The 19162-nt window shown below is 44.9% G+C and overlaps 2 protein-coding genes across 4 annotated transcripts in view; one reads left to right on the top strand and one right to left on the bottom strand.

Moving 5' to 3' along the window:
• The window catches only part of LOC112214605 (protein inturned-like), a 35761-nt gene extending 22758 nt beyond the window's left edge, over window positions 1-13003 (top strand). Inside the window, exons 5-17 of one of the 2 annotated variants that reach the window (XM_042327141.1) lie at window positions 298-413; window positions 639-728; window positions 931-1008; window positions 1384-1567; window positions 2068-2121; window positions 2502-2564; window positions 4697-4936; window positions 5562-5776; window positions 5901-6210; window positions 6402-6478; window positions 6712-6901; window positions 10712-10851; window positions 11625-13003. In XM_042327141.1, coding sequence (XP_042183075.1) covers window positions 298-413; window positions 639-728; window positions 931-1008; window positions 1384-1567; window positions 2068-2121; window positions 2502-2564; window positions 4697-4936; window positions 5562-5776; window positions 5901-6210; window positions 6402-6478; window positions 6712-6901; window positions 10712-10851; window positions 11625-11736 — 1869 coding nt within the window. In that variant the 3' untranslated portion in view covers window positions 11737-13003. Of the gene's footprint in view, window positions 1-294; window positions 414-638; window positions 729-930; window positions 1009-1383; window positions 1568-2067; window positions 2122-2501; window positions 2565-4696; window positions 4937-5561; window positions 5777-5900; window positions 6211-6401; window positions 6479-6711; window positions 6902-10711; window positions 10852-11624 lie in introns of both variants that reach the window. The other variant, XM_042327140.1, reaches the window with a different exon arrangement.
• LOC112214604 (INO80 complex subunit B) lies at window positions 12897-19085 on the bottom strand. 2 transcript variants are annotated; one of them, XM_024373485.2, is made up of 5 exons: window positions 18951-19085; window positions 18198-18390; window positions 17230-17375; window positions 14446-14615; window positions 12897-13977 (listed from the first exon to the last, which is right to left on the bottom strand). In XM_024373485.2, exons 1-5 carry the CDS (start codon window positions 18991-18993, stop codon window positions 13510-13512), a joined length of 1020 nt encoding a protein of 339 aa, XP_024229253.1. In that variant the 5' UTR covers window positions 18994-19085; the 3' UTR covers window positions 12897-13509. The 2 variants fall into 2 exon arrangements, with proteins under 2 accessions (XP_024229253.1, XP_024229254.1); XM_024373486.2 differs by having other exon boundaries at window positions 17242-17375.
• Between the last annotated feature and the right edge of the window lie 77 nt (window positions 19086-19162).

Raw genomic sequence — 19162 nt, 5'->3', positions numbered from 1 at the left:
TGTGCCATGGACTTCCCCAGGCTTTCTGTTTAGGGAAACCTGGTTCTCCACGAGGCTAGTGTGTTGGTGACCCAGAGGGGAATGTCTGGCATTGTAAGAATTATCAGAGCTTTTGTCCTTGTTTCCATGGCTATGAGGCCCTACTCCCTCCCGGCTCTCTCTGAAGTGGTCCGCTCCACACCCTTCATAGCAGACAGCATGGTGTGGAGAATACTAATGACAAAGATCCTTCTCTAACGGACTGTGTGTGTGTGTGTGTTTTGTGTGTGTGTGTGTACCTCCATGTCCCATCAGCAGGAGATCCTGTACCAGTACCCAGTGTCTGAGGCATCCAGTCAGCTGAAAGGAGTCCGGGGGATCTTTCTCACTCTGTCTGACATGCTGGAGAATGTCACCGGGGGGCAGATAGTCAGGTAGTGTAGGAAAATCCCCACCCACTCCTGACTGATCTCTACCTACCACCAGTCAGACCCACTTCAAGCGGCTCTGAGATCTACCAAAGTCCGAAATGTAGAAATTCCATTCATTCATGCCGTGATTGTATTTCTCCTCGGTCTTTTCCCCTGCACCTGTTCCTCCTCCCACTCCCTCCTTTTTTCTCTGCCTTCTACCTCTCTCCCTTCTCCCCCTCTCCTCAGCTCCTCTCTTCTGCTCAATAAACAGCTGGTCCATGTGGGCTACTGGAAGGAGAGCAACAACCTGCTGGTGATCGCCCTGCCTGCTGAGAGGTACTGACACGGCAAAGTCATCCAATGCATGCTTCCATATTCAATACGCTGTCTCAGCCAATCCCATATGTCAACTAAATGCTGTATCCCTTCCAGAATATTTGATCAATAAAATGGTCGGTAAGTAGCTGAGGTTCGGAGTGTTTTTCTGGCCTACTCCTCGTGGATGTGACTGTGTTTTCCCCCTCGTATTCTTCCCCAGGGTCCCTCTGTTGTATCTGCAGACGGTAGTGGGAGGCGCAGTGAGGACTCTCAAGGTGATGCACGGCTCTCTAGACAGGTCTGTTGTGCTGACAGCAGGGATGCATCCTGAATTTGACCAAAACTAGTGCACTGTATAGGGTATATGGTGCCATTTTGGACACCGGCTTTGATTTCCTGGTTCAAGCGGTCCCAGTCTTTCTGGCTTCTCATTTGAAGCAAGGTCATTTATACTGTTACATCAAACCTGAACAGGTTGTTGGCTTCTTTGAACTAACCACTTCTTTCTCTACCTCCTTCTGTCCCCCTCTCTCCCCTTGCTTCCTCCCTCCCTCTCTCCTCCACCCCTTCATCTCATCTCTCCCTCCACCACACCATCCCTCTCTCCATCCCTCCCTTTCTTCCCCTCCTCCCCCTCTGTCTTGTCTCCATCGCTCTTTCCGCTCCCCCACAGTGCATTCTGCCAGGCGGACCACGCCCCCAGGCTGGACCATTTCTTCTGCCTGTTCTTCCAGCAGCTCATCCAGCCTTCCAGGTTGAGTGACAGCTCTGGGGCCACGCCCACTGACCTATCGGGGACTCTCTTCCTGGACGGACTGCCAGCGGTCCGGTGGCTCCCTCTGCCCCCTGAGATAAAGGTCTGGGGATGGGCCACCACTTTGGGCCACGGTTGTGATGGGCCACCACTTTGGGCCACGGTTGTGATGGGCCACCACTTTGGGCCACGGTTGTGATGGGCCACCACTTTGGGCCACGGTTGTGATGGGCCACTTTTAAGATGTCTTCTTCTTCATTGATGTCTTCACCATTTGCTGTTTGCGCCTCGCTTGTTACGTCTTCTGAAATGTTTTAGGGCACAGGATGTTTTAGGCTGTCAAGTCAGTGATACGTTTAAGCAATTTGCTCTTGCTAAAGTATATTTAATGGGCTCCCCCCCACCCTGTTGGATTTATGTATTGTCTTAGCTGCCCTCTGCTGTCTGGTGGTAAAAATGACATGTGCTCCTGCCGACTAGTCAGGCAATTTTTCCATGTCTAGCTCCAGAGCATGTCTGACTGCCGCCTTTGTGAATGCAGAAATACGTCATGCTGCATCTGAATTCTACTTCTATGGTCTCTGATTATCTGTCTGTCCACAGATGGAGGTGGACACTGTTCTTTCAGACTTTGAATCGTCAGATTTCGGAGAAATGGTAAGTCAAATCATGACATAGGGCTTTAGTCAAAGCAGTGCACTGTGTAGGGAATAGGGTGCCATTTGGGAAGTAGACAAGGTGTCATGCTCATCCCCATTCCCATTAAAACGGAGCCACCAGCTGTCTCCTCCCCTGTGTAGGGTCTAGTAGTGAGTATTTCTGTACTGGCCTGTGTATATTTAATGTAATGGAGGATTAGGTCTTCTTTATACCTGCATCTTCTAGCTGATTAAATGAAGCAGGGCTGGGAGGGAGGGGTGGTGGAGAGAGGGGGGATAGACCGGCAGGAAGTAGATCCACTACTTAATCATTCATGTCTGACCTTCTAAAACTGTTCATTATTTTTTTTCTTCTTTCTCTCTCTCTCTCTCTGGCAGTCAGAGGACTTCTATGGCATGAGGCGTCTCTACGTGACACTGGGTTCCTGTCTGTTCTACAAGGTTGAGTGTCATGTCACACACACACACACACACACACACACACACACACACACACACACACACACACACACACACACACACACACACACACACACACACACACACACACACATACACACTCACCTGACAACTATCTGCTGGGGCGCTCTCCTTTCCACACACACACACAAACACACCTGGGCCCACAGTGAAACTTGAAACTTCACAGAAGGGAAAGACAGACACCCTTGGATGGATAGGAAGAAGGAGCCAGTTACATATGATTATTTACAGTGCATTCTGAAAGTTTTCAGGCCCCTTGACTTTTTCCACATTTTGTTACGTTACAGCCTTATTCTAAATAACCCATAATAACCCAAATGACAAAGAAAAAACAGTTTTTACTAAATGTTTGCATATTTGTTAAAAATAAAAAACCGAAATACCTTGTTTACATCAGTATTCAGACCCTTTGCTATGAGACTTGGAATTGAGCTCAGGTGCATCCTGTTTACATTGACCATCCTTGAGCTGTTTCTCCAACTTGAGTCCACCTGTGGTAAATTCAATTGATTGGACATGATTTGGAAAGGCACAGACCTGTCTATATAAGGTCCCACAGTTGACAGTGCGTGTCAGAGCAAAAGCCAGGACATGAGGTTGAAAGAATTGTCCGTAGAGCTCCAAGACAGGATTGTGTCAAGGCACAGATCTGGGGAAGGGTACCAAAAAATGTCAGCAGGGTTGAAGATCCCCAAGAACACAGTGGCCTCCATCATTCTTAAATGGAAGAAGTTTGGAACCACCAAGACTCTTCCTAGAGCCCGGCCAAACTGAGTCAATTGGGGAAGAAGGGCCTTGGTCAGGGAGGTGACCAAGAACCCGATGGCCACTCTGACAGAGCTCCAGAGTTCCTTTGTGGAGATGGGAGAACCTTCCAGAAGGACAACCATCTCTGCAGCACTCCACCAATCAGGTCTTTATGGTAGAGTGGGCAGACGGAAGACACTCCTCTATAAAAGGCACATGACAGCCCGCTTGGCACAACCTAAAGACTCTCAGACCATGAGAAACAAGATTCTCTGGTCTGATGAAACCAAGATTGAACTCTTTGGCCTGAATGCCAAGCATCACGTCTGGAGGAAACCTGGCACCATCCCTACAGTGAAGCATGGTGGTGGCAGCATCATGCTATGGGGGTGTTTTTCAGCGGCAGGGACTGGGAGACTAGTCAGGATCGAGGAGGGAAAGATGAATGGAGCAAAGTACAGAGAGATCCTTGAAGAAAACCCACTCCAGAGTGCTCAGGACCTCAGACTGGGGCGAAGGTTCACCTTCCAACAGGACAGTGACCCTAAGCACACAGCCTAGACAACGCAGCAGTGGCTTCGGGACAAGTCTCTGAATGTTCTTGAGTGGCCCAGCCAGAGCCTAGACTTGAACCCGATCGAACATCTCTGGAGAGACCTGAAAATAGCTGTGCAGCGACGCTCCCCATCCAACCTTACAGAACTTGTGAGGATCTGCAGAGAAGAATGGGAGAAACTCCCCAAATACAGGTGTGCCAAGATTGTTGCGTCATACCCAATATTACTTGAGGCTGTAATCGCTGCCAGGTTCTTCAACAGAGTACTGAGTAAATGGTCTGAATACTTATGTAAATGTGATATTTCAGTTTTTCATTTTGTATAAATTGGGTAAAAAACAGTTTTTGCTCTGTTGTTAAGGGTTATTGTGTGTATATTGATGAGGAGGGAAAAATATTTGATCCATCTTAGAATAAGGCTGTAACGCGACAAAATGTGGAAGAAATTAAGGGGTCTGAATACTTTCCGAATGCACTATACATGGGATATCATCACCCAGAATAACATTCTGTACCCCCTCATTCTCTGGATGGCACATCATCAGCCTATCAATTGATGCTGAATTATTCATGATTTGTAGAAGGTTATTCTCTAGGTTCAAGTCTCCATTCTCATGACCTTTGTATAGAAAGAGTCTGGCACTCTAATACGATGGGGCGACTTGTGTTAGTAAAAAATCTCAATTCAATTGTGTTATCCGTGTGTGTGTGTCCAACCTGTGTGTGTGTGTACTCTGAGTCTCTTGTCTCTCGACGTGTATGTCTCTCTGCCTGTGTCCAACCCCAGGGCTATCTGATAGCGAACCACCTCCCCAAGGAGGACCTGCTTGACGTCTCTCTCTACTGCCAGCACTACTGTCTCCTCTCCCTGGCCTCAGAGCAGCGCGTGGGCCAGCTGGTTGTCTGGAGGGAGGTGTTCCCTCACCACCGCTCACAGATCCACCAGACCAAGACCATTAGCAACCACTGTACCATGCCTGGCTACTGCCAGCCCCAGGGACGCTACTTCCTACTCATAGTGGGACTGGTAAGACCATAGATACATACAGTACCAGTCAAACTTTTGGACCCACTTACTCATTCCAGGGTTTGTCTTTTTATTTTGAATATTTTTCGATATTGTAGAGTAATAGCGAAGACATCGACACGATGAAGTGACACATATGGAATCATGTAGTAATAACCACAAAAAGTGTTAAAACAAAATCTAAATATATTTTATATTTGTGCTTCGTCAAAGTAGCCACCCTTTGCCTTGATGACAGGTTTGCACGTTCCACAATGTAGAAAATAGTACTAATAACGAAACACCCTTGAATGAGTAGGTGTGTCCAAACGTTTGACTGGTACTGTACATATAAAATGACATATAGGGTCTTCATTGAAAATGCAGGATTCTATGTTCCGTCAGTTACTCTAATGAGTGTCACCTTTTTGTTTTTGTGTCATTTTTTGCTCTTTTTCTCTACCTTTATTTCTCTCCTCTTTCTCTTTCCCCTCTAGCTGTCCCTCAGACAGACATCCAACATTTGACTCTAGTTTTGTGTTCCAGGATACCAACTACACACAGACATCTGTTATCCCATACATTCTCTCTCTCTCTCTCTCTCTCTCTCTCTCCTTCTCTCTTTCTACCGCTCCCTCTCCCCCAGAGGCACTTCATGCAGTGTGTGCTGCTGGAGGCGAGTGGCTGTGCGGCCCCTGCCACGGGGGCCCCAGGGCCCGACTGTGTGTACGTGGACCAGGTCAAGGCTACCCTCCTACAGCTGGAGGAGCTGGACTTAGGGATGGAGGAACGCCTGGCCGCCCCGCCTGCCCCCTGCCTCTCCTGTGCTGACTGGTTCCTCCCCTCGTTCGTCCGTGACAGGTTGTTTTTAGTTTGACAATTTTAAAAACAAAAAATTCAACGTGTAGAAGTCAAATAAGTGTGTATAAATAAGTGCATAGATAAAATTGAGGATGACACAAAAGGTTTCCATTGTGGTTCTCAGGTTAGACACCCTGGCTGCCTCGTCTCCTGTCCTCAGCAAGCTGGCCGGGGGCGTGAAGCCGCCCTCCTCGGACCAGGGAGGAGGAAAGGTGGTGGGCCGGAGCCTGTTTGGACGAGGCGCTCGGAGACCTAGCTCCAAGAGGAGTCAGTCCGACAGCGGGAGCGAGGGACAGTCGGACGGGGGTGTAGGAAGGCCGACCGGACTCAGTCCGCACTCCACCCCGGACTCGGCCCGGAAGCTGGTCGGCCAGAGAGACTCGCTGGGTTCTGGAGGATCTGATGGGAGTCGAGGCAGTGGGAGCATTTTCAAGGTAGGGTCTTAACCTTCCTTCCATTGCGTCTCTCATCCTTATATCTATAAAATGTTATGTTCCACGGCACACTTTATTAAATTACAGACAGACATACAGACAGTAAAGTGCAGACACACACTGCTAGGAGAGCACGATATTTAGTGATACACTGGGTTTTGTCAAATACCAATGTTGTTGTCCCCCCTTAGATTAACCCATTCTACCTGGGCACCCTGAAGAAGAGTCTGACTGAGAGAGAGACAGGGGAGAAGTACAACACTATGAAGTGAGTGAAACAGGCCAGCAGTGTTAGAAGTTAGTTTATCCTTCCCCGTTGTAATAATGCCCTAAATCTCCTCTCTGCTGTGGTCCTATCCTTTCATTCCATCCTATTCTATTCCATATCACACTATTCTCATTTTATTCCATCTCATTCTATTCCACCCCATTCTCTTCTATTCTATTCTGTTCCATGCCATCCCGTTCCATTCCAATCTCTCTCTGTTCTGTGTTGGCCAGGTTGACGTCTGGGGCAGAGAACACTCTGTTCCACTATGTGCTGATGGAGAAGGTGCAGGGTATCTTCATCGCTCCTACACACAGGGAACTGGCCCAGCTCAGCGGCTCCATCCACCCTCAGCTCATTCGCAACTTCCACCACTGCTGCCTCTCCATACGGGCTGCCTTCCAGCGGAGTCTGCCGCCCAGGGTAAGATACAGAACGGAACACACACACAGACAGACTCTCTCCTCACACACACCGTGGCGATTTTAGCATGTGCATCTTGGTGGGGCAAACCTACCCATTTTTTATTTTTTTTTGCATGCCAGCAAAGCCACTACACAACATTAAACAATATGTTAATTGCACTATAACGGTGACAAACGGTGCCCACAAACTGTTAGGACCTACATAAAGCTGTCCCAACAGCAGAGCTTTCCTTTCAGCACCATGGCTCTCAGCGGAGACTCGTCTGGCAGCGAAACTGTTCATTCAGCCTCGTTTACTGCCTTTTTAAAAACCCTAGCTGATATAGCTGACTTGCTTAAATAAATATGGTTTCTACTGACTCCTTGTGGATTTGTGTAACTGGATAAGAACCGCGTTCTCCTTCAATAATAACGAATGTCGACATGAGTTTAGACTTTTGAACCATACACCAACATTATTACATTCATGTTCAGTAAATTCATCATGTTTGTTCTTATGTTATGAACACTTAGCTGTAAGTATAAGCACGTGCAAGGGAACGAGCTGCGACGAGGTAGGCCTATTCATTCAGCACTTTCAAAATGGACAGCGACAGAAGTTCAGATGAATGTTTGTTCAGATAAGGCCTCAACATCTTGCTGAATTTAACTTTACTCTTCTTTAAGTCACCACACACACAGAGATGGAGCGAGCGAGCAAGCGAGAGAGAGAGAGACGGTTAGCTTACCATTTGAAGTATTTTATTAGGCCTATGTGGTCTTAAAGGGAAGGAAAATACAATCACGATGATCCACTTTATAGACAATATACAGACGCACAGGCGGCGCAATGCGCAAACAAGACAACCCTCTCAATATCAACTGGATTTACATCGGTCTATTACTGAACTTTTTTATTGAAAACCAATATTTGAATGAGAAGAGACTGTCACTGGCAAACATGGTTACAGACCCAACAACATTATATAGTGTGCCCTCCCACTTGACGAAAAGCACATGAGCTAGTTACAATACACAAAGTAAGCAAAACAATGAAATCATTCCAACATTTCCTACAATGGCGAATAAGATACAAATGGAATAGACCTATATAAGCAATATAGCAATGGAGATGTACAAACTATGGCATAAGGGAGCGATGAGCGGATAAGAGGCAAGCCGTAATTTCAATTAAGACATTAACCTATAAAAGTTTAAGCCGTTGGAGGGGGGGGTACTAAGCTAATATATGGAATTGTTTTAAGATGGTAATAAACTCAGCAAAAAAAGAAACGTCTCTTTTTCAGGACCCTGTCTTTCAAAAATCCAAATAACAGTTAATGAACATGCACCTGTGGAACGGTCGTTAAGACACTAACAGCTTACAGGTAGGCAATTAAGGTCACAGTTATGAAAACTTAGGACACTAAAGAGGCCTTTCTACTGACTCTGAAAAATACCAAAAGAAAGATGCCCCAGGGTCCCTGCTCATCTGCGTGAACGTGCCTTAGGCGTGCTGCAAGGAGGCATGAGGACTGCAAATGTGGCCAGGGCAATAAATTGCAATCTCCGTACTGTGAGACGCCTAAGACATCGCTACAGGGAGACAGGACGGACAACTGATCGTCCTCGCAGTAACAACACCTGCACAGGATTGCATCCAAACATCACACTTGCGGGACAGGTACAGGATGGCAACAACAACTGCCCGAGTTACACCAGGAACGCACAATCCCTCCATCAGTGCTCAGACTGTCCGCAATAGGCTGAGAGAGGCTGGACTGAGGGCTTGAACGCCTGTTGTAAGGCAGGTCCTCACCAGACATCACCGGCAACAATGTCGCCTATGGGCACAATCCCACCGTCTCTCGACCAGACAGGACTGGCAAAAATTGCTCTTCACTGACAAGTGGCGGTTTTGTCTCACCAGGGGTGATGTCGGATTCGCTTGAAGGAATGAGCGTTACACCGAGGCCTGTTCTCTGGAGCGGGATCGATTTGGAGGTGGAGGGTCCATCATGGTCTGTGGGCGGTGTGTCACAGCATCACCAGACTGAGCTTGTTGTCATTGCAGGCAATCTCAACGCTGTGCGTTACAGGGAAGACATCCTCCTCTTTCATATGGTACCCTTCCTGCAGGCTCATCCTGACATGACCCTCCAGCATGGCAATGCCACCAGCCATAGTGCTCATTCTGTGCGTGATTTCCTGCAAGACAGGAATGTCAGTGTTCTGCCATGGCCAGTGAAGAGCCCAGATCTCAATCCCATTGAGCACGTCTGGGACCTGTTGGATCAGAGGGTGAGGGCTAGAGCCATTTCCCCCCCCAGAAAAGTTTGGGAACTTGCAGGTGCCTTGGTGGAAGAGTGGGGTAACATCTCACAGCAAGAACTGGCAAATCTGGTGCCGCCCATGAGGAGGAGATGTACTGCATGACTTAATGCAGCTGGTGCTACTCCAAATACTGACTCTTACATTTGATTTGGACCCTAGTCACATGTCTGTGGAACTTGTTCAGTTTATGTCTCAGTTGCTGAATCCTATGTTCATACAAATATTTACACATGTTAAGTTTGCTGAAGATTAACACCATTGACAGTGGAGAGGATGTTTATTTCTTTTAAATAATGTATCATTTAGCTATTGGATTTTGAATTTTAGGACCCCTTTAGGTATCCCCCCCAAAATATTTTTAAATTATTTGATAAATGTCATTTGGCATTTACTACTATAGCCCATAGAAATGCCTTGAATAACATTCAGAAATGTAAAAATAGATAGTAAAAACTGATTTGCATACGTGGATGCGGTGGATAGAGACGCAGCCCACACACAAAAAATGACATCTCCTGCTTAAACTGACAGATTTTTATGGAGATTTTTGAATTATGTTACTTACATATAGGTGTGTCAATAGACTCTTCAGGATTAATGAGCGAGCTAAGATGGACATAGTCGATATAACTATTTGTTCAGTACGTGTGAAATGTACAGCTACAGAATTCAGAACATGGGCCGTTCGTTCAGTATTCTTCCTGTACACAAGTCAGAACCGTAGGATAAATAACGGGGGCATATAAGCAGACAATGAAAGCTCTTACAATATTCGATAATGACAATTCTCTAAAACAGGCTCAAAACTACATGTACACCACTAAGTCAGAACAGTAGGCTAAGTTATGAGGGGGAGAGAGACCAAATTCTATAGATCTATAAATTCTCTTCATTTGACAAGGATTTGCCAGTAGATTGTCGACGTGATTCATGCTGATGGCTGCTTGTCTAACTTTCTAGCAAAGTTTTTGAAAGTGTGATGTTGACATGATCAGCCCAATCAAAGCTATGGTAGATATAACGCAATTTGACGTCATTTTTATCTGTGGCCAAATGACCTTGAGCCTTCTTGAATGGGCACTTCTAATATATATCTATGGCAGCACCCGAGGGGGCTTGAACTGCCTAGCTCTCCCGTAGATTCTGCAGTGACATAATGTCCCCATGAGTGACAGAACGCTGAGCAAATCTTGGCGCAATTAGGTAAGATTACCAATGCCTACACTCTGTATTTTTGCTGGCTACCCCTCCACCACAGAAAACACAGAGCTAGGCTGAAACACCTACATTTTGGAGCTGCCTTACTTGAAGAAAGATACCATGTTTGTCTGCGGCTTTATTAATTTTATTTCCGCCCATCAAACATGGGACCAACATGTGATGGGTCGCTACTGCAAACACACTATATCCCTGTATGTAAGAATGTCTGTGTTGTAATAAAAAAAGGTGCCGTGTGTTTCTGTTTAATCTCTTAGACCTCTCTTTGTGTGAGTAGGGCAGGCCAGGTACAGACAGACCCCAGGGGACCCATGGGCTGGGCCCAGTGAAGGAACACGGAGTTCTGTTCCAGTGTAAACCTGAGAACTGGACCGACCAGAGGAAGCCAGCCCCCACCATGACCTACTGGGTTATAGGGTACGTGACAGAACAAAATACTAAATGCTACCCTGTTCCTTTTGTAGTGCACTATTTAGAACTCTGGATAATAATATAGTGCACTTATATGGGGATTAGGGTACGTCAGAGGACACCGTGTTTCAGTGTGAATCTCAAATGGCACACTATTCTCTATATAGTGCACTATTTAGTGCTCTGGTCAATGTACTATGGAGAGTAGGGTGCCGTTTGAGACATAACCAAGTCAACTATGTCTGTGCTTGCCTTACATAGTGTGAGCGCCACTGTACATGATTGAGTGTCCTAAGAATGATATTTATCTTGCCTCTGTTGCTATATAGGGTCAGTGTTATGAATTCTATATTGTGTTTTCTTTGGGGGGGATTGACTGTAGGGTAGGGATGGTGGCTGTCCTTGTAGTAATGACTGATGGCACTTTGGGATGTCTCGACTGTTGCTTTTGGACATGCTTCTGCGTTTCAGAGGTGTGTGTGCCCTCAGTGAGAGAGAGGTCTGTCTGGGTGGTAAAGTAAAGAAATGTGAAGTAAACCAGTTAACTTTGAGTGAGAGGCTGAGAATAGCAGACCAACATGTAACAGTTGGGCTCTGGCTTACAGTGAATTTCAGACATAGATATACTGGGCATAGAGATGTCCATTTATCAAGGTGCTGCTGCGGTATTGTCTACTCTCTGGACATCTAGTGCTTTTTGTTTTGATTGAGTTTTTTTATACGTCCTGCCTATACTCCAGCTTGAAACACACTGCCATTTCCCTCTGTTTGTGTTCCAGCCGGATGCTTCTCGAACCCATCCCTCAGGAATTCTACGTGTGTTTCCATGACTCTGTGGCAGAGGTTCCTGTGGAGATGGCCTTCCGCCTGTCTTTCGGCCTGGCCTTGTGACGAGCCGTCTGCCAACAGTCTCTTATGAACTCTGGTAACACTACTACCTATCGGCAGACAGACAACCCCAGAGCACAAACCCTGTTCATTAGGCACCAAACGGAAGAAAACAGACAGATGGGGGAGTACATAAACTCCAATAAGAAAATGCTTGTTCATGTTTTCTATCACAAAATATTTTGCTACGGTTTTCCCTAATGAACACAACCCTGGTCTTAAAGGTTTCCCAGTTGACGTCACCGCCTGCTTGCAGTCGGTCGGAGATATTCTGGGATCTAAGACTCCCTCTTGTGCCTTGATCACCTGACGGCAGGTAACAGGAAACCTCACAGACCAAGGTTGTTCTCTGTTAGCCTTGGATCAGCTCCAGTGGAACAGCAGGACTGCATCCAGATAGAAATATGTTTTGTGGAACAAACATGAGGTAAAAAGAAGCACGTCAGCTCTATTCATGACATTTCTATCTGTAACATCCCACTACGCTTGCCTACTAAACAAGTTTTGGGGGCGGCAGGTAGCCTAGTGGTTAGAGCGTTGGGCCAGTAACCGAAAGGTTGCTGGATTGAATCCCCGAGCTGACAAGGTAAAAATCTGTCGTTCTGCCCCTGAACAAGGCAGTTAACCCACTGTTCCCCTGGTAGGCTGTCATTGTAAATAATAATTTGTTCTTAACTGACTTGCCTAGTTAATTAAAAAATAAAAATATACCCTGGGTTTATCAGATGCTATGTTGTGTCCAAAATGGCCCCCTATGTAATGAATAGACTAACTAAAAACGGAGTAATAATACCTCCGAAAACATGCTGGATTTTATTTTTTGAAAGGGTAGATGTGAGTTTGCAGGGAAAGCATTGTTCTGCTGTTCTGGCCATAGCAAGTCTCATTCTAGTTCTGTGGTTCTGACATTCCTGTTAGCTAAAGTGTGCCAGACCAAATAATATGGGAAAAGTCTAAACAGCATTCTTGGGACATACCAACTCTTACGTCATGCCATTGCGGGTGAAATGTAAAACGGTAAGGGTTAAGGTTCGGAACGTCCCAAGGATCCCAAACAGCACTGACCAAATAATATGACTGTTCTTGCCTGCTATCCTTTCCACATTGGCATGGCAACACAGCCTTAGGTAGAGTTCTATTCATGTTGCTGTTTTGGAGGAAGATAAGTGTTATGATATTTTATTTAAGATGTACAGTATTTTGTATGGAAATGTAATAATTTGTGATACAAATGCACATTTGTGACAATTAAAAGAAAAACATTTTGGTTTCCTCTGGGTCATTTTCTCAATTTATCAAACATGTTACTGCTGTTATGCGTTACGGCTTCTGCTTGCCAAAATTAATAAGAAATCATTCATATATTTATACAAATGAAAGTCCTTCATGATCATCAGGTAAACAGCGCTCTGTTATTTCAGTCCTGTTACAAAAATAAGCTTGCCTTCTTAAATTCTTATTCAATCTACATTATGTGGACATCCACAAACTAAGGATCTAGAAATAAATACTTGCTGTCTGATAGGGCCTGGTGTGGCTGTAGCCTACATTATGTCATCCTAGTATCAGGACTAAATTGACTGACTGATGCATTGGTTTGAACGCTTTTGATAGTATACATCATTCTAAAATGACCACTTATGACAACACACAAAGAGAAGAAAAACTGAAAAATGCCTTTTCATAATCTCTCAAAATACAAAAAAATTACACATTGTCCATTTAGCCCAAGAGTCTAAACTGCCAGCAAGCCAAAACATTTGAAAATGGTCAAATTTAAGCAGCACTCTCCACAACAAGGACCAGATTCTTCTTGTAGCAGTCCAGACTACAGAGAGGGATCCCAGTCTTGGAGCACGAGTACCTCTTCAGATTACTGCACCCGTTTATCCCACAGCCTACCGGTGCCAGGGGAGGGGGGCACAGGGAAGCAGGGGTCGGGGCAAGCACCCCTGTTGGGAACGAAATCCCCATTCCCTGGGCTGAGTCACAGTAGCGGACCATGGGACACTGGGCCTGCTTGGACTTACGCTCCCTCATACTCTTGATCTTGGCCGTGGAGGTCTTGGTGAGCCTCTCGATGGTCTGGTTCTTGTCCTCCTCTGCCTTCTTGGCCGCCTGCAGGCGCCTCTTGCGGGCACTCTCCTCTCTCTTCTGCATCATCTCGGTGGTCATCTCCTTCTCCTTGTAGCCCATGGGCAGCTCCAGGAGAGGCTGGTTCTGCTGCTTGTGCAGGAGGGCTTTCTGTAAGGCAGACGCACACACAACCATTCAGGGTCAGTAGGATGTAGACCTAAAGCTTTACATAAATATTTCAAGGTTTTCTGTAATCTTTTAATCTTTAAAGTTTTTAAAGGAAAACGCCACACGAAAACTTTGGGTATTTGTTTCATTAGTCCATTGTTGATATAGTCCCTAAATGTTTTGCATGTCAGCAATCAAGTTAAGATACATAACTTTCAAAATACAGAAATATCTTAACGTGATTGCTGCCATGCAAAACATTTAGGGACTATATCAACAATGGACTAATGAAACAAATACCAAAAGAACGTTTTTGGCTGGAATTTTCCTTTACCTCATAGCTGTTTCTCAGATCATATTGTGACCTGGCCTGGCAAAATTCCCTGAGTCAAGCCACGTGGTCAAGTGAAAGTCATCCCTACTTTGATATGACAGACTGGTCTGGGGCCTGCTCTCTTGTTACATTACCTGTCTGGCTGTGAGCAGGGACTCATCGATCTCCTTCTTCAACTCTCCATTGTCGTCCAGCTCTCCTTTCTCCAGGGCGTCCAGCCACTTCTCCTCCTCGTCCACCGGCTTACCCAGAGAGTCTGAGTCCATGTCTGGCAGAGGAGACGGGTCCAGGTTACTGTCCTCATCTAGAGGCAGGGAACAGAAAGAAAACAAGTGCATGGTTATGATATTAAAAAGACATGGCTATGATCCAAAATGGCACCCTATTTTGTATATAGTGCACTACCAGGGTCAAAAGTAGTGCACTATATAGGGATTAGCATGCCATTTCATTCAAACACTTGATGTTTGGCAAAGACAGAAACAGGCTCACTGAAATTACATTAAACATTTGCCTTGTGCAGTGAACTTATTTATTCAGTGCCTTCAGAAAGTATTCATACCCCTTGACTTATTCCACATTTTGTTGCAATATAGCCTAAATTCAAAATTGATTTGTTTCCCACCCATCTACACACAATACCCCATAATGACAAAGTGAAAACATGTTTTTTTAGAAATGTATTGCAAATAAACACAGATCAAATGAAATTGGATGCACCTGAGCTCAAATTGGAGTGTCATAGCAAAGGGATGTGAATACATACACTACCGTTCAAAAGTTTGGTGTCACTAAGAAAAGCACATTTTTTTGTCCATTAAAATAACATAAAATTGATCAGAAATACAGTATAGACATTGTTAATGTTGTAAATTACTATTGTAGCTGGAAATGGCAGATTTTTTTTTATCAGCAACCATCACTCCTGTGTTCCAATGGCACATTGTGTTAGCTAACCCAAGTTTATCAGTTTAAAAGGCAAATTGATCATTAGAAACCCCTTATGTTAGCACAGCTGAAGACTGTTGTTCTAATTAAAAAAGCAATAAAACTGGCCTTCTTTAGACTAGTTGAGTATATGGAGCTTAAGTATTTGTGGGTTCGATTACAGGCTCAAAATGGCCAGAAACAAAGAACTTTCTTCTGAAACTAGTCAATCTATTCTTTTTCTGAGAAATGAAGGCTATTCCATGCGAGAAACTGCCAAGAAATGTAAGATCTTGTACAACGCTGTGTACTAATCCATTCACAGAACAGAGCAAACTGGCTCTAACCAGAGTAGAAGGAGGAGTGGGAGGCCCCGGTGCACAACTGAGCAAGAGGACAGGTACATTAAGAGTGTCTAGTTTGAGAAAGACGCCTCACAATTCCTCAACTGGTAGCTTCATTAAATAGTACCCACAAAACACCAGTCTCAATGCCAACAGTGAAGAGGCGACTCCGGGATGCTGGTCTTCTAGGCAGAGTTCCTCTGCCCAGTGTCTATGTTCTTTTGCCCATCTTAATCTTTTATTTTTATTAGCCAGTCTGAGATATTGCTTTTTCTTTGCAACTCTGCCTAGAAGGCCAGCATCGCAGAGTCGCCTCTTCACTGTTGACGTTGATACTGGTGTTTTGCGGGTACTATTTAATGAAGCTCCCAGTTGAGGACTTGTGAGGCTTCTATTTCTCAAACTACGCATATACTTGGGGAAGGGTATTAAACAATTTCTAGAGTTGAAAGTTTCACAGTGGTCTCCGTCATTGTGAAATGTAAAAAATGTGGAGCCACCAAGACTTCCTAGAGCTGGCCGCCCGGCCAAACTGAGCAATCGGGGGAGAAGGGCCTTGGTCAGGGAGGTGACCAAGAACCCAATTGTCACTCTGACAGAGCTCCACAGTTCCTCTGTGGATATGGGAGAACCTTCCAGAAGGACAACCGTCTCTGCAGCACTCCACTAAGCAGGCCTTTATGGTAGAGTGGCCAGACAGAAGCCACTCCTTAGTAAAAGGAACATGACAGCCGGCTTGGAGTTTGCCAAAAGGCAACTAAAGACTCTCAGACCATGAGAAACAAGATTCTCTGGTCTGATGAAACCAAGATTGAACTCTTTGGCCTGAATGCCAAACATCACATCTGGAGGAAACCTGGCACCATCTCTACGGTGAAGCATGGTGGTGGCAGCATCATGCTGTGGGGATGTTTTTCAATGGCAGGGACTGGGAGACTAGTCAGGATCGAGGAAAAGCTGAACGGAGCAAAGTACAGAGAGATTCTTGATAAAAACCTGCCCCAGAGCACTCAGGACCTCCGACTGGGGTGAAGGTTCACCTTCCAACAGGACAACAACCCTAAGCACACAGCCAAGACAACGCAGGAGTGGCTTCAGGACAAGTCTCTGAATGTCCTTGAGTGGCCCAGCCAGAGCCCGGACTTGAACCCGATCGAACATCTCTGGAGAGACCTGAAAATAGCTGTGCCGCGAAGCTCCCCATCCAACCTGACAGAGCATGAGAGGATCTGCAAAGAAGAATGGGAGAAACTCCTCAAATATAGGTGTGCCAAGCTTGTAGCGTTATACCCAAGAAGACTCGAGGCTGTAATCACTGCCAAAGCTGCTTCAAAGTTCTGAGTTAAGGGTCTGAATACTTACGTAAATGTCATATTTCAGTTTTATTTTTGATGAATTTGCAAACATTTCTAAAAACCTGTTTTTAGCTTTGTCATTATGGGGTATTGTGTGTAGATTGAGGGGGTAAAAAAAGATTGAATCCATTTTAGAATAAGGCTGTAACATAAAATGTGGAGAAAGTTAAGGGGTCCGACTACTTTCCGAATGCCCTGTAAATGGAGTGTATATATAGTAAATAAATCACATTAAGCACATCATTACTTTTATATTGAACATGAGTGGATATGATGAGTGTAAGAGACAGACCTTTGCACTCACCAAGCCAGGCCCGATATTGCTCAAGTGGAACACCCTCAGAAGGTTTATCATCATCAGAGTCATCATCGTCGTCCACGATCATCAGAGGACACTGGGAATGGGCTACACCAGGGACCACAGTGAACGTTGGCACACTGGTTCATGAGAAAAGAAGGAGAGAGAGAACAACAAACCATACATTTAAAAGGGACCCCCCCAGATGAAGTTGCTGCCACTATTTTGACGTAATTTCCTGTCATACAGAAGAAATGCATGTTTAGGTTTCACCTCTGAAGAATGACGGTACTGTACTGTACATAGTCACGAATTGGGAATTTCCATGTGGAGTTGATAAACATCAACAATTAGGACAGCTAGCTAGCTAGCTAGCTATCTTACAAACCTAATCTAGCTAGCTAATGTTGTTGCTGTTTAAATTTTGTTTTGTAACTCCACCGTATTCAAAAGATTAGCCAGCTGGATTTAGGGAAAACTTCACCACAGATGGAAACCACTCGAGACTAACAAAAAATTTAAAATGGACTAATTATCCAATGGATTATGTTACTTTTCTGCTAAGATGTAAAAAGTGGTGGTGAAAAAAACAAATGTACACCCCCTATGGTTGTTTGCTCCATGGCTAAAGAGACAAGGCTGTTTGGCTGATTTCAGTCATGAAGAGGAAGAACTTTGCAGCTGTTTCTGATTAATAAACAATGCCATGCTAATGGGTGGTATCATTCAAATAAAACCCAGCCCTGAAATAAAACGTAGGCTGAAAATAATTTGTATGTCATATCAAAGGAAAAGACAACGCATTCATGCGGATTTGCACAAAGCGGGCAATTCGGATTTGTCACTTCAAGGCCAAATATTATATCATACATTAACTAAAACAATGACTTATTGACTTAAATTGTTGTGCAAAAAAAAAAAGTCTGTCAAGGGAGACTATTAAAATGGCAACGAGGTCTCACCTTTTTGTCCCAAGTGTTTGGCCTCCCAGTTTGATCTTGAGTCTGAGCTGTGTGGGGGGCTTGAACACAATCCTGGAGTCTGACTCTAGGGCCTCGGAGTAGGAGCTGTGTCCGTTGTCACGGTGATGCTTCTTCTTGTGTTTTTTGTGTTTCCTCCTACGCAGGCTTTGTAAGCCCACATGGCCCCCATCACCTGTAGTAACAGACAACAAATAGAGATGTAGACAAGATATATAAACAAACTCAGGCCTATTTGGTAGTGTATAGTGTTGTTATGGTCTCAGTTGGTTGAGTATGGCGCTTGGTTCCCGCTGGGACCATCAATTTATTTATTTAACTAGGCAAGTGAGTTAAGAACAAATTCTTATTTAGATTCACGGCCTACCGGAGTACAGTGGGTTAACAGCCTTGTTTAAGGGCAGAACGACAGATTTTTACCTTGTCAGCTCGGGGATTCGACCCAGCAACCTTTCAGTTACTGTCCCAACGCTCTAACTAGGCTACCTGCCGTCCCAACCTGCATGCATGGCTGACTGTTAGCCGCTTTGGATAAAAGTGTCTGCTAAATGGCATGTATTATTATTATCATTATGTTGCCATGTATGTTTCAGAAGAATGGCTAACGTTAGTGGCTTCTGGACACTTCATAATATGTTATATGTCTGGTAGTCAATATGATGGTGTGAAATGTTCCAATTCAAAACCATGCTTGAGACATGGGCGCATAACATCAACAGTAAACAAACAACTCACCTAAAATAATCCTTGAGTGGATCATGTCTTTCCTTTTCCCCATTGAAACGAATGTATATATCAATTAAAACCAGAAAACGGGTTCTGCTAGTCTACATCCTAGCAAGTTGGCCTTGCTCGATCTACGGAAGAGTCGTCAGCAACTGTTCGCTAGGTAAACACAATGTTTACTGTAACTATCAAGCTACTCAATGCCATCACGGGACGACCAA

Source organism: Oncorhynchus tshawytscha, linkage group LG09, assembly GCF_018296145.1.
Source record: "Oncorhynchus tshawytscha isolate Ot180627B linkage group LG09, Otsh_v2.0, whole genome shotgun sequence".
Taxonomy (NCBI): domain Eukaryota; kingdom Metazoa; phylum Chordata; class Actinopteri; order Salmoniformes; family Salmonidae; genus Oncorhynchus; species Oncorhynchus tshawytscha.
The sequence above is the reverse complement of the archived record's forward strand: the minus strand, read 5'-3'. Positions and strand labels throughout refer to the sequence as shown.

Coding starts and splice junctions, on each gene's coding strand:
- LOC112214604 (XM_024373485.2), bottom strand. CDS start 18,993: ATGGGGAAAAGGAAAGACATGATCCACTCAAGGATTATTTTAG. Junction 14,616..17,229: donor CTGGCTTGGTGAGTGCAAAG/GTCTGTCTCTTA, acceptor CCCTGCCTCTAG/ATGAGGACAGTAACCTGGAC. Junction 13,978..14,445: donor CCCTGCTCACAGCCAGACAG/GTAATGTAACAA, acceptor TCTGCCTTACAG/AAAGCCCTCCTGCACAAGCA.